This window comes from Oratosquilla oratoria, chromosome 15 (assembly GCF_046742065.1).
Source record: "Oratosquilla oratoria isolate Oo_2021 chromosome 15, ASM4674206v1, whole genome shotgun sequence".
NCBI classification, from domain to species: domain Eukaryota; kingdom Metazoa; phylum Arthropoda; class Malacostraca; order Stomatopoda; family Squillidae; genus Oratosquilla; species Oratosquilla oratoria.
In genome coordinates, this window is record NC_134791.1 from 38,561,731 (window position 1) to 38,584,369 (window position 22,639).

The 22,639-nt window shown below is 42.9% G+C and overlaps 1 protein-coding gene across 1 annotated transcript in view; it reads left to right on the forward strand.

Annotated features, from left to right (window-relative positions):
• The window catches only part of Syx5 (syntaxin 5), a 103,286-nt gene that overhangs the window by 21,233 nt on the left and 59,414 nt on the right, over positions 1-22,639 (forward strand). The window contains exon 3 of the mRNA XM_076198817.1: positions 16,047-16,639. Coding sequence (XP_076054932.1) covers positions 16,047-16,639 — 593 coding nt within the window. The remainder of the gene's footprint in view (positions 1-16,046; positions 16,640-22,639) is intronic.

Here is a 22,639-nt window from a genome sequence, read left to right on the forward strand (position 1 = left end):
TGAATTTTACTTCCCACTTTTGAGTCCAATTCCATATTGTGTCCAAATCTTGTTGCAATGAGTTGCAGTCCTCTTCCGTTTTTACTTTCTTAAGTAATTTTGCATCATCTGCAAAAAAATTTATATAGCACTCCACTCCTTCATTCATGTCATTAATATATACGGCGAACATGATTGGGGCCAGTACTGATCCTTGCCGGACACCGCTTTTTACTTCTTCCCAGTTGGAGAATTTTCTCTAATTACAACTGGTGGCAGAGTTTGGGAGAGTATGTGATAGAAGAAAGCTAAAGATAAATGTGGGTAAAAGTAAGGTGATGAGATGTACAAGGGGTGAAAGTGGCAGTAGAGTGGAAGTGAACATTAAGGGAGAGCGACTGGAGGAAGTGGATAGTTTTAGATACTTGGGTGCAAGTGTAGCAGGAAAAGGTGGAGTGAAGGTGGAGGTAAAATGTAGATTGAGAGAAGCGAGTAAATGCCTTGGTGGTTTAAAGAGTGTAATGAGGAATAGACATTTGGGAATGGATGCGAAGAGGAGACTGTATGAAGGAGTGATTGTGCCAACAGCACTGTATGGGGCAGAAACGTGGAACATAAGAGAAGAAGAGAGAAGGAGTTTGAATGTGTTTGAGATGAGGTGTCTGAGAAGTATGATGGGGGTTACTAGGCTGGATAGAGTGAGAAATGAGGAGGTGAGGAGGAGAACAGGGGTGAAAAAGGATTTGGGAGATAGGGTTGATGAAAGAATATTAGGATGGTTTGGACACATGGAAAGAATGAGTGAAGAAAGACTAGTAAAAGAGGTATGGAAGGCAGATGTGGAGGGAGTGAACATGAGGGGACGTCCTAGGATGAGGTGGATGGATGGGGTGAAGGGGGCTTTGGGGAAGAGGGGAATGTCTGTTGAGGAAGGAAGGGAGAGGATGGAAGACAGAGGTGAGTGGAGAATGGTTGTATATGGATGATGTTGTGACTGCATGAGGAGGAATGGGCGGGGGGTGGGGTAGTATGTGTGAGTAAATTTTGACGCAGCCCGAAGGGATTTCTCCCCGTCCTCGCCTTATATGCAAAGGGGGATGGAGAGGGGGGGTCGCCGATTAAATGAAGCGGCCTTGCTGTGGATGTACTGTGTCTTGCGACACTGCTTCTGACCCAGGGCGGTGGGCAGGGTGCAGGGATGACCCGTCATCCAGGAGGTGCTCAGATGAGAGGGAGGGTGGGAGGGGTGTGGAGTGTAGTTAGGGATGAAATGGGTGGGAGTGTTTTTATGCCTTTCCCTTTTTGGCTACCTCCCTTGGAAGGGGGAAAAAGCCTTGGTATATGTATGTACAACTCTCATTTTCCTTCCAATCAAGAAGTCTTTCATCCATTCCAATAATTTTCCTCTGATGGCACCTTTTGACTCTATCTTATTTATTAGTTTCATATGAGGTTCTTTAGCGAATGCCTTTACCTAGTTGTATTTTGCGGGAAGGGGAGCTATGCTCGTGATGTCCCGCCTTTGTGTCTTGCAGTGTCTAGTTTGTTTTTAAACTCATGAATGGTTTTTGCGCATACTATTCCATTGTCCAGTTTGTTCCAAGTGTCCAAAACTCTATGAGGAAAACTGTTTTTCTTCAGTTCTCTTCTATAGCTATGTTTTTTTATTTTCTTTCCATGTCCTCTTGTGTTTCTTTTGTCCCAGTTAAGTAAGCTCTCACTATCGAGTACCTCTGTGCCTTTCATGATTCTGTAGATGGTCAATAGGTCACCTCTCTCTCTTCTTTGCTCCAGTGTCGGTAACTCCAGTTTAGCCAATCTCTCTTCGTATGATAGGTTTGCAAGTGCAGGTGCCATTTTTGTAGCTGCTCTTTGGATTCTTTCTATTTTCTTTATATTCTTTTTGGTACTGGGGGACCACAATGTCGCTGCATACTCTAATCTAGGCCTTATCAATGTAACCAATATTTTTTTCATCATGTCTTCGTCCAAGTATGTAAACGCCACTTTTATTGATCTTAGCAAGTTGTAAGTCTCCCCGACAATTTTGTTAATCTGTATATCATAGGACAAGTCGTTCGTGATAATTACTCCCAAATCTTTTTCGGATCCTACTTTCTTTACTTCTTTGGTTCCAATTGTATATTTTCCTGATATTCTGTTTTTGCTTTTTCCAAACTCCATTATGCTACACTTCTTAGTATTAAAGTCCACTTCCCATTTCTGACTCCAGTTCCATACCCTATTTAGGTCTTCTTGCAGTGCTTCACAGTCCTCATCAGTTTCTATTTTCCTTAGCAGTTTGGCGTCATCGGCAAAGAAGCTCATGTAGCAGTTCACGTCCTCATCCATGTCATTCATATAGATAGCAAACATTATTGGTGCCAGCACAGATCCTTGCGGTACTCCACTGATCACCTCTTTCCAGTCTGAATATTTTTCTCTGAGCACTACTCTCATCTTTCTACCAGTCAGAAAGTCCTCTATCCATTTTAGTAGGTTTCCCTGTATTCCTCCTATGTGTTCCAGTTTTTTTAGTAGTTTTCTGTGTGGTACTTTGTCAAAGGCTTTTTGCAAGTCTAGGAATGCACAATCAGCCCATCCATTTCTTTCTTGCACTATGTCTATTAGTCTTGAGTAAAAGCATATTAAGTTTGTGGAGCATGATCTTCCTTGTCTGAATCCGAATTGTCTTGGGTTTAATATGTCATTGTCTTCCAGATGTTTTACCCATCTATTCTTGATTATTTTCTCACAAATTTTGGCTATGGTGCTTGTTAGTGATACTGGCCTATAGTTGGTGGGTTCTTCTTTGTTTCCTCCTTTGTGTATTGGTACAATGTTAGCGTTTTTCCAGTCCTCGGGTATCTTTCCTTCTTTGAGTGAGCTGTTTATTAAGATGTGTATTTTGTCTGTTAGTTCTTCTTTGCACTCCTTTAGAATCCAATTTGCAATACCGTCCGGACCATGTGATTTTCTGACATCCAGCCTTGATAAATGTTCTGATATTTCCTTTAGTGATGCTGTAAACTCATTCATGAGGGGAGATTTCTTGTTTTTGTCTATGTCACAATTTGGTATTTTCTCTCTGGTGAAAACAGATTTAAAGTGATTGTTCATGACTTCGGCCATCTCTAAATCTTCTGTGTATTCTATGTTTCCTTGGCATAGTTTCACCAATTCCTGTTTGTTTTTAAGTTTACCATTCACATACCGATAGAATAGTTTGGGTTGCTCTTTGCATTTGTCTATAATATCCTTCTCATGGTTCCTTTTCTCCTCTCTTCTCACATTAACATACTCATTTCTATAGTTAACATAAATTTGCCATTTGCTTTGTTTTTTGTCTTTTCTCCACTTTTTCCAAGCTTTGTCCCTTCTGTCTTTTGCCTCACTGCATCTTTTGTTGAACCAACATTTAATGTGTGTGTGTGTGTGTGTATTTACCTAGTTGTATTTTGTGGAAAGGGGAGCTATGCTCGTGGTGTCCCGCCTTTGTATCTCGCAGTGTCTAGTTTGCTTTTAAACTCATGAATGGTTTTTGTACATTATCCAGTTTGTTCCAAGTGTCCACTACTCTGTGGAAAACTGTTTTTCTTCAGTTCTCTTCTGTAGCTATGTTTTTTTATTTTCTTTCCATGTCCTCTTGTTCTCTTGTCCCAGTTTAGTAAGTCCTCTCTATCGAGTATCTCTGTGCCTTTCATGATTCTGTAGATGGTCAGTAGGTCACCTCTTTTTCTTCTTTGCTCCAGCATCAGTAACTCCAGTTTAGCCAATCTCTCCATTATGCTACACTTCTTTGAATTAAAGTCCACTTCCCATTTCTGACTCCAGTTCCATACCTTATTCAGGTCTTCCTGCAGTGTTTAACAGTCCTTATCAGTTTCTACTTTCCTTAACAGTTTGGCGTCATCTGCAGAGAAGCTCGTGTAACATTTCACATCCTCATCCATGTCATTCACATAAATAGCAAACATTATTGGTGCCAATACAGATCCTTGCGGTACTCCACTGATCACCTCTTTCCAATCTGAATATTTTTCTCTGAGCACTACTCTCATCTTTCTACCAGTCAGGATGTCCTCCATCCATTTTAGTAGGTTCCCTTGTATTCCTCCTATGTGTTCCAGTTTTTTTTTAGTAATTTTCTGTGTGGTACTTTGTCAAAAGCTTTTCGCAAGTGTGGAAAGCACAATCAGCCCATCCATTTCTTTCTTGCACTAGGTCCATTAGTCTTCAGTACATACATATACCAAGGCTTTTTCCCCCTTACAAGGAAGGTAGCCAAAAAGGGAAAGGCATAAAATCATTTCCACACATTCCATCACTGAATACACTCCACACCCCTCCACCCTCCTTCTCATCTGAGCACCTCCTGGATGATGGGTCATCCCTGCACCTTGTCCACTGCCCTGGGTCAGAAGCAGTGTTGCAAGACACAGCACATCCACAGCAAGGCCGCTTCATTAATTTGGCGACCCCCCCCCCCCTCTCTCTGTCCCCTCATGCAGAAAAGGAGAAGACAGGGAGAAATCCCTTCAGTCTGCGTCAATTTATTTCTCATACTCCCTCACCCCCAAAACTCACTCCCATTCCCCCTCTTGCATCACAGCATCATCCATACACAACCCTTCTCCATTCACCCCTATCTTCTGTCCTCTCCTGTCCTTCCTCAACAGACATTCCTTCCATTTGTAATGCCCCATCCATCTCATCCAAGGACACCCCCTCATTTTCACTCCTTCCACCTCTGCCTTGTACACTTCTTTTACTAATCTTTCTTCACTCATTCTTTCCATTTGTCCAAACTATCCCAATACTCTTTCATCAACCCTATCTCCCAGCTCCCTTTCCACCCCTGTTCTCCTCCTCATCTCATTTCGCACTCTAGCCTAGTAACACCTATCATACCTCTTAGGCATTTAATCTCAAACACATTTAAACTCCTCTCTTCCTCTTATATGTTACATGTTTCTGCCCCGTACAGTACTGTCGGCACAGTCACTCCTTCATACAATCTCCTCTTAGCATCCATTCTCAAATGTCGATTTCTCATTACCATTTTTAATCCCCCAAGGCATTTACTTGCTTCTTTCAATCTACATTCTTCCTCCACCCCCACTCCTCCCTTTCGTGCCACATTCACACCCAAGTATATAAAACTATCCACTTCCTCGAGTTTCTCTTCCTTAATACTCTCTTCCAGCCTGCTGCCAATCACCTTACTTTTGCCTACATTTATCTTCAACTTCTTTCACACACCTTCCCAAACTGTGTCACTAACTTCCTAAATTCCTCCTCCGATCCTGTTACAAATGCAGTGTCGTTTGCAAACAACAGCTGGCTTAACTCCCACTTTTCTCCATTTTCTTTAACCATCTTCAACACCCTACCCACTGCCCTTGCATTCACTTCTCACACCACCCCATCCATGTACAAGTTGAACAGTCAGGGCAACATAACACATCTCTGACGAAGTCCCACCTTTACCTCAAACCATTCACTCTCTCCATTTCTAATCCTAATACAAGCTCTACTACTCTCATAAAAACTCATGACTGCTCTTTACAGCTTTTCTCCTATCCCATATATCTGCAATACCTCCCACAGTGCCTTCCTGTCTACCCTGTCATAAGCCTTTTCCAAATCCATAAAAGCCTAAAAAACATCCTTACCTTATCCTATAGCTTTCTCACATATGTTTTACCACAAAAATCTGATCTACACAACCCCTACCTGTCCTAAAACCACACTGTTCCTCTCCTAGTCCTCTCAATCAAGACCCATAAGCCTTCCTAATTACACTCAACAAGCTAATCCCTCTGAAACTACTACACTCACACTTGTCCCCCTTTCCCTTGTAAATTGGAACTATACAGGCACTCCTCTAGTCTTCCAGCACTCTGCCCTCCCTTAAACAAACATTAGATAACTTCACCAGCCAGTCCACCATAACTGTATCTCCTTTTTTCAGACATTTTGCATGGCATCCATCCAACCCAGGTGCCTTACCTGCTCTCATCATTTTAACAACTGCTTTCACTTCATCTTTCCTTATTTCTCCTCCATTTTCCTCACTCATCATTGTCATTTTCTTAGCGCTTCCCACTGCTACTACCTTTCCCTCCCTATCCTCCTTCACATTTAGCAACTCCCTAAAATACTCTGCCCACCTTCCTCTCACTGCCTTCTCTTCTATTTTCATCTCTCCATCTGCACCTTTTACCTTTTCTTCTCTACTTGATTTGCCTCCTCTTCTTTTAATTTTTTTCCAAACCATCTTTTTATTACTTTCAAAATTTTCTGTCATATTCTTACCCATTTCACATCTGCTCTCCTCTTTGCCTCCTTAATGTTATGCTTTACTTCTCTTCACTTTGTACCTCTCATATGATTCCCTTGCCCTAATTTGTAACCAATCTATGAAAGCCTGCTTCTTCTCTTCTACACCCTTCTTTGCTTCCTCATCCTACCACTCACTACCCTTCCTTCTATTTCCTCCTGTCCTTGTTCCACACACCATCTTTGCACACCTTATGACTCCCTCCTTGAACCATCCCCATTCCTAGTTCTACTCTATCCTTCACTATCCTCCAGTCCTCTCTCAGCTTCTTCTTATACTCCTCCTTTTCTTTCACATTTAAGCAGTTCACTCTAAGTACCTCTCTACCTTCCGCCCTTTTCCTCTTTCTCCACCTATTCTCCACTCTCAATGTATTTAGTAAATATATTTAGTAGTATACAATATATCCTCATAGATCAGATTCAGAAAAAACAAACATCACTGTGCATATTTTATGCAGTGCTTAATTATAAGTAGTATTGGTATCATCATCATTCAGCTTCAGAAAAGTTACTATAAACAGTTGAGTGGAGTTTGCCAGCCACTTGAAATGAGGAAGTTGATAGGGTTTGAAGGCAATAAGCAGAGAGGACTGATATCTTGTCAGAGGACTACCTGTTCTTGATAGAATGCATGGGATGCAGTATCAAGTTCTAGAGAAAAGAAAGTAATGTAAATTGGAATTTGTTAAGGAAAATTAGTCTGTATTTTCAAATTATCAATGAAGTTTATAAATAGGGACCACTGATTGGTACCTGCATGTGATTGCCCTCCAAGATAGACAAGGAAGCTGTCCATTTTCAAAAATCAATCCCCTCACCTCTATCAGGAGGTGCAGCCCTAGAGTCTGGCACTCAGTCTCTAGATTGGAGCCAAGATCTCTATCAATTTCAGCTGTGTTGTTTCTTGCACTTTTTCACACATGGGAAGCTGACAACTGGCATCTGCTATCCTCTCCCTATGACTTTGATCCATACACACATACATATACCAAGGCTTTTTCCCCCTTACAAGGGAGGTAGCCAAAAAGGAAAAGGCATAAAATCATTCCCACCCATTCCATCCCTGAATACACTCCACACCCCTCCACCCCTCTATCTACCACCCTTCCATCCATCACCCTCCCATGTGTATTTATGCTTGACTTTCTTCCGAAACACTGTATTTGCTATCATCAACTCTCTAGACACATTTCCACCATCAACTCTCCACTAGGATTCTTTCCTGGAACTCCACATTTCCCAACGACTCCATCAATTGGACCCTTTCCTGCCCTAGCATTAAGGTCTCCAAGTACTATTACATTGAGATTTCTCCCTAAATCCTCTATGCACTCATTTAAATCTATCCTAAAGGCCTCCCTTTCTTCTACACACTTCTCACTACCAGGCCCATATGCACTTACAAAGACCCACATCTCCTTTCTCAGTTTCACCTTCATCCACATTATCCTTGAGGAAACCTCCTTCCCCTCCACTACACGTTTACCTATCTCTTCACTTACTAGAATAGCCACCCCTTCCCTCCCTCGCCCTCTCTTCACTCCTGATAACCTCTCACTTACACTTCCAAACTTACACTCACCCTTCCCTTTCAGCTTAGTTTCACTCAAAGCCAACACATTCATCTTTCTTCTCACAAACATACTACCCTTTTACTCTCATCTGTACCACATCCATGCACATTAAAAGACCCAAACCTAGGGTGCTGGTCGGAAAACTCCCAGACCCTGTTATGCCTTTACTTTTTCGTTTAGGAATGTCCCCTGTGGGGCTACAAGGAGAAGGATGCCTAGTCCCACTCCCCGTCCCTTTCTTCTCGCCTCTTACGATCCAAGTGGAAATACTTGGTGGCAGTATTCTTTTCCCCCACCACAGGGAATTCCCCCACAGCAGAAAATGAATACTCATAGAAATGGTACAGGACAGCAGCAAGGGGTTGGGGGACAGCATAACGGAGGAACAGTCGTAGTATAAAAGTGTCATCATTTCTCTATGAAGAGTTTTCCTCTATCATAGACAAAATGATGTGTGGCTCTGGTCCGTAGGGGCGCCCTATATAGACCCTAAAGTATCAACTGCATGCTACTTTGCCACAATAACAAGCAGCCAATACCCCAGTAACATAGAAATGGTCATACCCTGATACAACACAAACCCCTTCATATCCATACCTCTGAATCCTCTCTCTCCTGAGAGGACAGAGTCCACCTGGCCAGGCAGTAGTGTGGCCAACAACCAGCCCTTCTAAGTTACTAGAAGAGACTGGATGACCTCTTCATAGGTAACTATCTAGGATGTAACACTTCACCCTATACTATACAACACACACAGCTGGGCACCAGTCTGTTAATCCATTAATCACTAGTTAACAAAGTTAAAATTTTCATTAATGGATTAACTTTTAAGTTAACTTTGAAAATCATTAATGGACTAATTAACTTCCATTTAATTGGCAATGTCTGTTAACACATTTCCTTTTTGCAGACATAAACTTACCAACAGTATATGCAGTAGGTCTGACATACAGTAGTTCAGACATACAGTAGTTATGATAAAATGGGTCCAGTGGGAGTTTTGCCTGACTGCATCTGTGTTTTATTGCAGTTTGTGTTTGTGCACATATATGCTCCCTTTCCTCTGAAAACTTCAGAGCAAAAGAAAATACAAATCCTTTGCTGTCTCTAGCCTTGGGGTATTTTTTATTTTATTTTTTTTTTATTTTTATTTTTTTTTCCAGACAGAGACCAGTTTCTTATCTGATTTATGTTGTTACTTTGACACATTTAAATTAAAAATGAAGAAATGCATGTAGTCTGTCTGATTCCACTTGGGTAAGAGCTGGGCAATGGTCACTATTAGTAAACACAATAATTCCAACAGATATTCATGGCAAATCTTGATACACATAAAATTCAAACCAGAACACGAAGGTTTACAATCAATATGATTTTAATTTTTTTTTTTTTTTTTTGTAGTCCAGTAATACCTCAATTTCAGCCATTTTTGCATGTTACCAAGCCTTGTAAAACATGTTTTATTTACACAATTTAACATTTTTCAGGGCTCAACAGATATTAGTATACTTCAGATAGAAGAAATGAAAAGGAAAAGTTAAAAACAGTCAGCTGTTGTGTCAGCTTATTAATAAAATACTGTTTTTACAAAAAATGCCTACATGGAATTACCCTTTTTCTTTGTGCACAGATTCACAACATGTTAACATGACATATCACAAGTTAAAAAAAATCCCACAACTACTGAACATTACTAAGGTTAGAATTGTAATGGTTTCAGTCTTTAATGCAAGTTTCGTAGACTTTTACCACATATAACTGAAAATGCACCCACTTAATACATATGGTTGTTGAAAAGTACAAAGAAGAAACTCAATACAAGGAACCCTAGCAAATCAAATTAAATCAAGTGTTAAAAAGTTTTGATTTTGGTGGCCACTTATAAGAGCAGACGAATGTTAAGTCCCTGACCAATGTCTTGGTGTATGTGTGGCAGAAAATAACCTATTTTCAGTCAGATAATCAGGCCTACCTAAGAAATTCAATGAATATCTATACTCTGGTTATATTTAGTTCACTAAGGGCCATTATAGATGTAGGTAAAATCAGCCTTAAACTGTATTGCATCCTCTGATTGGTTAAGAGTTAAAACATCATAAGGCAAAACGTTTTATGTAAGATAGAATCTGATTGGGCCTTGCTCTTGCACAAAACTATGTTCTGTTCTGGATCCAGTGGCCAAGTTGTGCTTTGAAATTGTGGGCCTTGAGACAGTGTTGTACTGTATATATGTTACATCACCCCTAGTCTGACATTCATTATATCATCTCAAGAATTAGTTTGAATCCATTGAAAATGTCAGTGTTACTCAACTTCAGCAACAAGAGGTTCAAAACTCAATTGGAGAACTACTTCTTTTTGAACTCAAGGAAGAGAAGTTAATTTTCAGGTGCAAGGTGTTCCTACCTAAGTCTGTTCTAATTAAGAGGCAGATGTGAAGTCTGAATGATCTTAACCCCTTCAATACGGGCCACATCGCACGTCTGGCAGTATTAGCTGCCAGACATGCGATGTTGCACCATAATACTCGCATTGTAAAAAATAAAGTAACCCCTGTATTGCTCGTTGTTGTTGTTGTTGTTGTTGTCGTTCCCTAGACTGTCTGTCCGAGCAGTCCCGTCTCCCCAAGGAAGGCCACAGCCGAAACTGGGTTTTCCCACAAATCCTTTATAGAGTGTATGTTGTGTTGTTTGCGTGCATGATTGTGTATAATGCAGTCTTCCATTATGTGTTGTATGGTATGGGGTGAAGTGTTACATCCTGGGCAGCTGTTCACAACACGGTCGTCCAGCCTCTTCTGGTAGCTTAGAAGTGCTGGGTGGTGACCGCATCGCAGTCTGGCCAAGTGGACTCTGTCCTTTCGTGGGAGAGAGGATTCAGAAGGGTGGATATCAGGGGGTCTGGCATGCAGCAGTGTGTTGTCTTTCAGTGTGTTAATGGAGCGGTGAGTGATATGATTATGAATATGTTTGCGGAGGCTGGTATTTGGTGGTTGTGGAGGAAGAGAAGAGAGTATCTGTGCATAATAAAGGTCTTTGGGTGTAGTTTTAATGTTTCTTGGTGTGTGTGGGTGTTCTGCTATGTAGTGTAGCGGGTGTGATGTGTTTGTGGTGGCTGCAGCAAGTGTTTGTGTGCCTCTCATGTCGAGGTGGTCCTTGACTTTGAGGACTTTTGTTTCATGGTGTAAATGGTCTGTAGGTGTTGTATTTGTGCAGCCTGTAATTGTTTTTAGGGCTTTGTTTTGTATGATTTGAAGGGTGTTGTGGTGTGTCTCACTGAGATTAGGAGCCCATGCAGGACTCGCATAATTCATCACTGAGCGTATGCATTGTTTGTATATTGTTATATTAGTTTCTTTGTTTTGTCCAAATGTTGTTCCAGTGATTGACTTAAGTGCGTTAAGTCTAGGTGTGCATTTGTTTTTTATGTTTGTGAGGTGTTGTTTGAAAGACATGGATGTATCGTATGTTACACCAAGAATTTTCGGTGTGTTTGTGTGTGGTATTAGAGTGTTGTTGATGTAGAGATGAGGTATGTATTTGTGTTCTTTTGTCCAGTTGGTGAGAAATGTTGCTGTAGATTTGGTTGGAGCTATTTTGAGTCTGTTTGTGATGAACCATGTGTTGAGTGTGTCAAGGTAAGGCTGGATTATTTCTGCAGCTTTGTCTGTGTTACGATGTGTGCATGTGATTGTTATGTCATCTGCGTAGGAAGAGATTTGTATTTCTGAGGTGTCTGGTGTGGGTAAGTCATGCATGTATAGATTAAATAATGTGGGGGATAGAACTGAGCCCTGTGGTACTCCGTTCTTAATGTTTCTGATGTGCGATGATTGGCCATTATATGACACATGAGCATTCCTGCCTGCCAGATAATTGGCCAGCCATCTTTTGGCGTTATTGTGCATGTCTGTGTTATATATTTTATTTGTTAGGTTGTGGCGGGGGATAGCATCAAAAGCTTTACTAATGTCCAATGTTATAAGAAGTGTTCTGTGGTGGGGCCTATCTGAATTGATGCCATCTAAAATTCTTTGTGTGAGGTTTGTCAGAAGAGTGTTTGTGGAGTGTAGTGGCCTAAAACCGTGTTGTGAGTCAGCAAGGGGAATATATGGTGTGACAAGTTTAAGTATTAGGCGTTCAATGACTTTAGAGGGGGTGCAGAGAAGTGTGATTGGGCGGTGCGATGTTGGGTTTGTTGGGTCTTTGTTCGGTTTTGGAATGGTGATTATTTTACCATGCTTCCAGATGTCGGGTATAGTGTTGTGTGAATAGCTGTAGTTTGCAATGTTTGTGAGTGCGTGTATGCCTTGTGGTCCAATGTGTTTTAGGTGGATGTTGCATATGTTATCAGGGCCACAGGCAGATGAGTGCTTGAGATTATGCATTATGAGTTTTGTCTGACTGTCTATGAAGGGTATATAGTCTGAGTCTGTGGGGAAGTCTTTCTTACGTCGAATGGTGCGTCGGTCGTCAGGGTGAGATGTAAGATGGCTCGTCTGTGCAAAATGACGTATGAGTGCGTTTGCTTGTTGTCTGTTTGAGGGTAGATTATCTGTTGTTGTGATTATTGCTGCGTGAGAGCGTGTAGTGTTAGTGTTGGATAGTGTGATGCTGTTGAGTGTTTTGTACAATTTGCTGGTGTTTGTTTTGTGATCAAGTAAAAGTAAGGTGATGAGATGTACAAGGGGTGAAAGTGGCAGTAGACTGGAAGTGAACATTAAGGGAGAGCGACTGGAGGAAGTGGATAGTTTTAGATACTTGGGTGCAAGTGTAGCAGGAAAAGGTGGAGTGAAGGTGGAGGTAGAATGTAGATTGAGAGAAGCGAGTAAATGCCTTGGTGGTTTAAAGAGTGTAATGAGAAATAGACATTTGGGAATGGATGCGAAGAGGAGACTGTATGAAGGAGTGATTGTGCCAACAGCACTGTATGGGGCAGAAACGTGGAACATAAGAGAAGAAGAGAGAAGGAGTTTGAATGTGTTTGAGATGAGGTGTCTGAGAAGTATGGTGGGGGTTACTAGGCTAGATAGAATGAGAAATGAGGAGGTGAGGAGGAGAACAGGGGTGAAAAAGGATTTGGGAGAGAGGGTTGATGAAAGAATATTAGGATGGTTTGGACACATGGAAAGAATGAGTGAAGAAAGACTAGTAAAAGAGGTATGGAAGGCAGATGTGGAGGGAGTGAACATGAGGGGACGTCCTAGGATGAGGTGGATGGATGGGGTGAAGGGGGCTTTGGGGAAGAGGGGAATGTCTGTTGAGGAAGGAAGGGAGAGGACGGAAGACAGAGGTGAGTGGAGAATGGTTGTATATGGATGATGTTGTGACTGCATGAGGAGGAATAGGCGGGGGGGTGGGGGGTGGGGTAGTATGTGTGAGTAAATTTTGACGCAGCCCGAAGGGATTTCTCCCCGTCCTCTCCTTATATGCAAAGGGGGACGGAGAGGGGGGGTCGCCGATTAAATGAAGCGGCCTTGCTGTGGATGTACTGTGTCTTGCGACACTGCTTCTGACCCAGGGCGGTGGGCAGGGTTCAGGGATGACCCGTCATCCAGGAGGTGCTCAGATGAGAGGAAGGGTGGGAGGGGTGTGGAGTGTATTTAGGGATGAAATGGGTGGGAGTGTTTTTATGCCTTTCCTTTTGTGGCTACCTCCCTTGGAAGGGGGAAAAAGCCTTGGTATATGTATGTATGTATGTATGTATTGATAAAGTTTTGCCCAGATCCTACACCTTCCCCACTACCACCCCAACCTCAACCCCAAACGGCAACATACAACACTTACAAAACACACAACATCAACATATTACAACACAACATTGACGGTATTAACACTAAAAAACATGAACTTGAACACTTTCTTAAACAACACAACATACACATTGCGATTTTACAAGAAACAAAACTAAGACACTCGCACAAAACACCATCATTTCATAATTACACCACCATCAGACAAGACCGGACTGACGGCAATGGCGGTGGACTCATCACCCTGATCCACCACTCCATCTGTGGGGAAGTCTTTCTTACGTCGAATGGTGCATCGGTCGTCAGGGTGAGATGTAAGATGGCTCGTCTGTGCAAAATGACGTATGAGTGCGTTTGCTTGTTGTCTGTTTCAGGGTAGATTATCAGGGCCACAGGCAGATGAGTGCTTGAGATTATGCATTATGAGTTTTGTCTGACTGTCTATGAAGGGTGTATAGTCTGAGTCTGTGGGGAAGTCTTTCTTACGTCGAATGGTGCGTCGGTCGTCAGGGTGAGATGTAAGATGGCTCGTCTGTGCAAAATGACGTATGAGTGCGTTTGCTTGTTGTCTGTTTGAGGCTCTGAAGGTGTTTGGAACTGTGGGGGATGATTGGGGGGGAATGTACATGTTAACTATTGTCAGTGTTGAATTGTTGCCTGTGCGGATTCGAATGGATTGGGTTTCTGTTGTGTTATCTGTGGTAGGGAGGAGAATTTTGGTTGTGGCACTTGTGTCCACAAAACAGATGGAGTGGTGGATCAGGGTGATGAGTCCACCGCCATTGCCGTCAGTCCGGTCTTGTCTGATGGTGGTGTAATTATGAAATGATGGTGTTTTGTGTGAGTGTCTTAGTTTTGTTTCTTGTAAAATCGCAATGTGAATGTTGTGTTGTTTAAGAAAGTGTTCAAGTTCATGTTTTTTAGTGTTAATACCGTCAATGTTGTGTTGTAATATGTTGATGTTGTGTGTTTTGTATGTGTTGTATGTTGCCGTTTGGGGTTGAGGTTGGGGTGGTAGTGGGGAAGGTGTAGGATCTGGGTCAGAGGGGGGGAAAGGAGAGATCGGGGACAAAGGAAGGGGAGTACTAATCGGGGGTAAGGGCAAAGGGAAATTGGGAGTGGGTAAGGGTGTTGGCTGTAGTTGGGGAGGTGGGAGTGGGGTTACTGGAGGGCAGGTAGAACATGTCCAAGTGTTTGTGTATTGGTTTGTGTCAGCAAGTGTTGTACAAGTGAGGTGGGCCCAGTTTTTGCACATATTGCACTGAACTGAGCCCTTTGTCTGTCTGTTGGGCATGTGTATTTTGTGGTGGGCCCAGGATTGCTCTCTACATCTACGGCTAAAAGTAGAAGAAGAGGGGTGATCGCCGGAAAATCACCCCTCAGTGCAGAAAAAACGTAACATTGTATGTTGGAAAAAAGGATTGTGGTACTCCCCCAGGTAGGCGTAGCTCCTCCTTGGGGATCGGTGCCATCTGCGTAGAGCTGATGGCCAGGGGTGGTTGCTGCTGATTGGCCCCAAACTCTTGGGGTTGGGGGGTGGTCCCACGACGTAGACGTTGCAGTTCCAGGACCTGTATTGCTCGTTCTCTCTTTCACCTGTGAATTTTGATAACCATAGAAAATATGATGAAGCCAGTTTAGAGAGTATGGGGGTCACGCACGTATGACTACAATAAATATAATCAAGACGCCGACATCGGCATCCTCGCGTACCCACTTGCTCCTCATGACGCCTACATAGGCATCACCGTATGGTAGGGGTTAAACAGCACATGAAGAGAACCACAGTGCCAAGTTTGTACAGTTTGAGGAGAGGGTGAAGACAGGTTCTTTTTGCAGGAAAATTAGGCTTAGGCTTCCTTTTGAGTAGCTGCCCTTCGTTAAGCTCATTTTCACCCTCGTCTCCCAAGAAAGCATGCCAGCAAACCATTGGGGAGTCTTTTAGCATCATGGCTACTGCTAGTGGCATGACAGATTAACAGTAACTTCTTTTAAGTTTTTCTTGAATTAATGATTAATGAAGTTAACTTTTTGGTTAACGAATTAACAAAGTTAACATTTTGGTTAATGGTACCCACCTCTGACAAGACATTATGGAAGACTGCATTGTACACGATCATGCATACCAACACAATATATAATTAGTAAGGGATTTGTGGGAAAACACCGTTCCAGTCATGGTATTCCTCAGGGAGACCGGATTGCTCGACCTGACAGACTAGGAAACAACAACAACAGTTCAAATTTTTTTCCCAGAGAGATCTGTGGGAGGTTCTGTGGGCCATTGCCAGCCACTGTAGGGCTGCAGGATTTTTATTTGGTGAAACTCGAGGCAATGACTGCTTTATTGAGTAATAAGTGAATAATATACAAATACCTTTGATATTCTCCATCAGGTTGTGAATGCAGTAGGAAACTACTTACCTTGGTCACCACTATCCACCTCACCAAATCCAGCTAACGTCGCCTTCTATAAGAAAACGGATACAGTCGCTCCTTCAAGCAGTGAAAGAGCATCCTTCCCATACCCAAGCCTGACCAGTGCCTCAAGTCATCCAAGTGCCTTTCCACACTATCAACAAGTTCTGCTGAACCCCTTGAGTCACAGTGGCCAATACAATGTTCATCATGGACTTCAGAATTCAGTGATACAAGGAGATTTTGTGATGGACAGTGATCAGGGAGGTTTGTGTAATACAAGTGGTGGATATAGATCAGAACCAAATTTAGTCGGTCTCATTTCAGAAAATTCAAAGGAAATTCCTAACAGTAGTGGGACTTGTTGGGTCAAGAGTGAAAGCTATAGCAATTTTGGATCTTTAAACTCTGTTACTTTTGAGGACAGCATGGCAGCAAGGGACCGAACACAGGAATTCATGCGAATAGTTAGATCACAGCAGGGAAGCTATTCAAATGGATCAATTCCACACAAAGAAAGCAAACGACCAAGAGATCTGCGGCAGTATACAGATTTTATGCAAAGAGCAAAGTAAGTAATGATTTTCTCTGAAGTAGGTTTGTTAACTGTTCTCAAAGTTGTGGTACTCATCCAGGTAACTGAAGCTACTCCCAGGGATCAGTGCCACCTGCATAAGAGGTGGTGGGAGGGGTATGCTGTGGTTGGTTGGCCCTCAACTCTTGGGTTTGGGGGATGGTTCCACAATGAAGATGCTGCCACACCAGGACACCAAGACCAGGATGGTTTTAGACCACTACATTCCACAAACACTCTTCTAATAAAGCTCACACAAAGAGTTTTTGATGGCATCAATTCAGATAGGCCCCCAAACAGAACACTTCTCATAACACTAGACATCAGTTAAGCTGTTGATGCCATCCCTTGTCACAATCTCACAAACAAAATATATAATACATGCACAATAATAGGAAAAGATGGCTGGCAAATTATCTGGTTGGTAGAAATACCTATGTATCATATAATGTCCAATCATCGCACACCAGAAACTTTAAGAATGGAGTACCACAGGGTTCAGTTCTATCTACCCACTCTCTTTAAGCTCTGCATGCACAATATACCCATACCCAATACCTCAGAAATACAAATCTCTTCTTAAGCAGATGACATAACAATTACATGCACACACCATAATGCAGACAAAGCTACAGAAATACTACAACCATACCTAAATACATTCAATACTTGGTTCACTACAAATAGACTAAAAATACCCTCAACCAAATCTACAGCTATGCTTCTCACCAATTGGACAGCAGAACACAAATGGATACAATGCCTTTATATCAACAACACTGTCACACCACACACACCCACAACCAAGATTCTTGGTTTAACATATGATACACCCATATCATTTGAAGAACACATCACAAACATAAGGACTAAATGTTTACCTAGATCCAACCTACTTAAATCAATTGCAGGAACTATTTGACAAAACAAAGAAACCAATACTGCTGTATACAAACAATGCATACACTCACTGATGAATTATGAAAGCCTTGCATGGTCCCTTAATCTCACTAAGACACACCACAACACCCTTCAGACCATACAAAATAAAGCCCTGAAGACAATTACAAGCTGTACAAATACAACACCTACTGACCATGTACACCATGAAACAAAAAGTCCTCAAAGTTGAAGATTACCTTGACATGAGAAGCACACAAACGCTTCTGCAGCCTCCACAAACACGGCACACCCACTACACAATGTAGCAGAACACCCACACACACCAAGAAACATCAAAATGACACCCAAATACCTATACCACACACAAATACTCTTCTTCCACAGCCATCAGACTCACTGCTCCAACAAACTGAAAGACAACATTCCTGCATGCCAGACACCCTGATGTCTATCCCTCTGAATCATCTCTTCCCTAAAAGGAAAGTCCACCTGGTCTGACTGCAATGCAGCCACCATCCAGCCCTTCTAAGCTACCAGGAGAAGCTGGATGACAGCATTGATGATAACTGCCCTTATGATACAACACATTTTGGAAGACTACATTGTACACAGTTGTGCATGCCAACAACACAATATACACTATAAAGGATTCGTGGAAAAACCCTGTTTCAGCCATGGTGTTCCTCAGGGAGATGGGACTGTTCAGCCAGACAGCTTAGGGAATAACAATAACAACATCTCTTCTCAAAGTTGAAGGTAAATTACATATAGTGCTGATATCAGGAATGATGACTAAAATTGTTGTTGAGAAAATATAGGTACAAGTTTACCACAAATTTTCTAGCACTTTTGGGTTAATAGGCTGGATAGAGTGACAAATGAGGGGGTGAGAAGAACAGGGGTGGAAAGGGAAATTGGAGGTAGGGTTGATGAAAGAGTATTGGGATGGTTTGGACACATGGAAAGAATGAGTGAAGAAAGATAGTAAAGGTGTGGAAGGCAGTGGTATGAGTGAACATGAGGGGGTGACCAAGGATGAGATGGATGAATGGGGTAAAAGGGGCATTGGGATAGTGGGGAATGTCTGTTGAGGAAGGATGGGAGAAGACAGAAGATAGATGTGAATGTAGAATGGTTTTGTATGGATGATGCTGTGATGGATGAAAAGGAGTGGGTGGGGGATGGAGGGTGAGGTAGTTTGTTTGAAAAACAAAATTGATGCAGCCCGAAGGGATTTCTCCCATCTTCTCTTTTTCTGCATGAGGAGAAAGAGAGGGTGGGGTTGCTGATTTAATGAAGTGGCCTTGCTGTGGATGTGCTGTGTCTTGCGACACTGCTTCCAACCCAGGGCAGTGGACGAGATGCAGAGATGACCCGTCATCCAGGAGGTGCCAAGATAAGAGGGAAGGAGTGGGGTGCATGGGAGTGGAGTGTGTGGGGACAGAATGGGGGAGAGTGGACTTTTATGCCTTTGTTTTTTGGCTACCTCCTTTGTAACCTTTGTAAGGGGGGAAAACCTTTGGTATGTGTGTATAAGGGAGGTAGCCAAAAAAACAAAGGAATAAAATTCATTCCCCATTCCATCCCCACACACTCCTCTCACATTCAACCCATCCCTCCTCCTATCTTGGCTCTTTGTGGATGATGGGACATCCCTGCATCTCACCCACTGCTCTGGGTCAGAGGCAATGCAGCTAGATGCAGCACATCCACAGCAAGGCCGCTCCACTTAATCAGTGACCCCCCTCTCCATCACCTCTAGCAGAAAAAAGAGAAGACAGGGAGAAATCCCTTCAGGCTGCATTGAAAATATCATTCAAACACACTCCATCCCCTACCCACTCCCTTTCATGGATCTCAACATCATACACAACAATTCTCCACTCGCCCCCACCTTCTGTCTTCTCCCTTCCTTCCTCAAGAAACATTCCCCCACTTTCCCAATGCCCCTTTTACTCCATCCATCCATCTCATCCTTGGTCGCCTCCTCATGTTCACACCAACACCCTCCACACCTCCCCTACCAATCTTTCTTCACTCATTCTTTCTTTGTGTCCAAACCATCCCAACACCCTCATAAACCCCATCTCCCAACTCCCTTTCTACCCCGACTCTCCATCTCACCACCTCATTTCTCACTCTATCTCACATTCAAACTCCTCTCCTCCCCTCCCATGTTCCATGCTTCCGCCCCACACAGTGCTGTTAGAACAATCACCCCTTCATACAATCTCCTAGCATCCATTCCCAAATGTCTATTTCTCATTAAACCTTTTAATCCTCTAAGGCATTTACTTGCTTCTCTCAATCTACATTCTGCATCCACCTCTACTCCTCCACTTCCCACCACATTTGCACCTAAGTATCTAAAGCTATCCACTTCCTCCAGTCTCTCTCCCTGAGTATTAATAATACTCGGTTCCAATTTGCTGCCACATTTTCCCCTTGCACATCTCACCACCTTACATTTACCCACATTTATCTTCAACTTCCTTCTTTCACACACCTTCCTCAACTCTGTCACTAACTTCTTCAATCCCTCCTGTGATCCTGCCACAAGTGCAGCATCATCAGCAAACAGCAACTGGCTAGCTCCCATTTTTCTCCATTCTCTTTAACCGCCTCCAATCCTTAACCCATTACTACTGAGCAGCTTTTAACCCCACAATAACATGCATCCAATACCCCAGACAGGGTACATAATAATAATTCAATAAAATACCTCTGACCCACTTAAGTGTTTATCCATCTTGGCTGGCCATCTTGCCTCCCAGACAGTCTTGCCTGCAGATCAGACCATCTCAAGTATGCACACAAGGCTTTTTCCCCCTTCCAAGGGAGGTAGCCAAAAAGGGAAAGGCATAAAAACACTCCCACCCATTTCATCCCTAAATACACTCCACACCCCTCCCACCCTTCCTCTCATCTGAGCACCTCCTGGATGACGGGTCATCCCTGCACCCTGCCCACCGCCCTGGGTCAGAAGCAGTGTCGCAAGACACAGTACATCCACAGCGAGGCCGCTTCATTTAATCGGCGACCCCCCCTCTCCGTCCCCCTTTGCATATAAGGCGAGGACGGGGAGAAATCCCTTCGGGCTGCGTCAAAATTTACTCACACATACTACCCCACCCCCCACTTCCCCGCCCATTCCTCCTCATGCAGTCACAACAACATCCATATACAACCATTCTCCACTCACCTCTGTCTTCCGTCCTCTCCCTTCCTTCCTCAACAGACATTCCCCTCTTCCCCAAAGCCCCCTTCACCCCATCCATCCACCTCATCCTAGGACGTCCCCTCATATTCACTCCCTCCACATCTGCCTTCCATACCTCTTTTACTAGTCTTTCTTCACTCATTCTTTCCATGTGTCCAAACCATCCTAATATTCTTTCATCAACCCTATCTCCCAAATCCTTTTTCACCCCTGTTCTCCTCCTCACCTCCTCATTTCTCATTCTATCTAGCCTAGTAACCCCCACCATACTTCTCAGACACCTCATCTCAAACACATTCAAACTCCTTCTCTCTTCTTATCTTATGTTCCACGTTTCTGCCCTATACAGTGCTGTTGGCACAATCACTCCTTCATACAGTCTCCTCTTCGCATCCATTCCCAAATGTCTATTCCTCATTACACTCTTTAAACCACCAAGGCATTTACTCGCTTCTCTCAATCTACATTCTACCTCCACCTTCATTCCACCTTTTCCTGCTACACTTGCACCCAAGTATCTAAAACTATCCACTTCCTCCAGTCGCTCTCCCTTAATGTTCACTTCCAGTCTACTGCCACTTTCACCCCTTGTACATCTCATCACCTTACTTTTACCCACATTTATCTTTAGCTTTCTTCTATCACATACTCTCCCAAACTCTGCCACCAGCTTCCTCAATCCCTCCTCTGACCCTGCCACAAGCGCAGTGTCGTCCGCAAACAACAGCAGGCTCACCTCCCACTTTTCTCCATTTTCTTTAACCATCTCCAATCCCTGACTCACTACCCTAGCATTCACCTCTCGCACCACCCCATCCATGTATAAGTTGAACAGCCAGGGCGACATAACGCATCCTTGACGAAGTCCCACCTTTACTTCAAACCACTCACTCTCTCCATTTCTAATCCTAACACATGCTCTACTACTCTCATAAAAACTCTTGACAGCTCCCAAAAGCTTTCCTCCTATCCCATAAATCTGCATAACCTCCCACAGTGCCTTTCTGTCTACCCTATCATAAGCCTTTTCCAGATCCATGAAAGCCCAAAAAACATCCTTCCCCTTTCCTATAGCTTTCTCACATATCTGTCTTACCACAAAGATCTGATCTACACAACCTCTACCCGTCCTAAATCCACACTGTTCCTCACCAATTACTCCCTCTGTTCCTCTCCTAATCCTCTCAATTAAGATCCTCCCATAAGCCTTCCCTACTACACTCAACAGGCTAATCCCTCTGAAATTACTACATTCACACTTGTCCCCTTTTCCCTTGTAAAGAGGAACTATACAGGCACTACTCCAGTCCTCCGGTACTCTACCCTCTCTCCAGCAAACATTAAATAACCTCACCAACCAGTCCACCATCACTGCACCTCCCTTTTTCAGACATTCTGCATGACATCCATCCAGACCAGGTGCCTTACCTGCTTTCATCATCTTTACAGCTGCCTTCACCTCATCCTTCCTTATTTCTCCTCCATTCTCCTCACTCATCACTCTCATTTTCTTCGCATTTCCCACTGCAACTATCTTTCCTTCCCTATCCTCCTTCACATTCAGCAACTCCCTAAAATATTCTGCCCATCTTCCCCTCACTGCCATCTCTTCCATTATCAACTCTCCATCTGTACCTTTTACCTTTTCTTCCCTACTTGATTCGCCTCCTCTTCCTCTCTTAATTTCTTTCCAAAACACAAGGCAGCTGAGATATATGAAAATTATCATGCTCTAATTATCTAAGATTGTGTCAAAACCCTCTTCCCTTTGCTTCTACTATGAATAAAATACAAATGACTTGTCATAAAGGAAGAGTAAAGTGTTCATGTTATGGAAAAAATATTTAATTGAAATATTTTCCAAATTGCAAGTA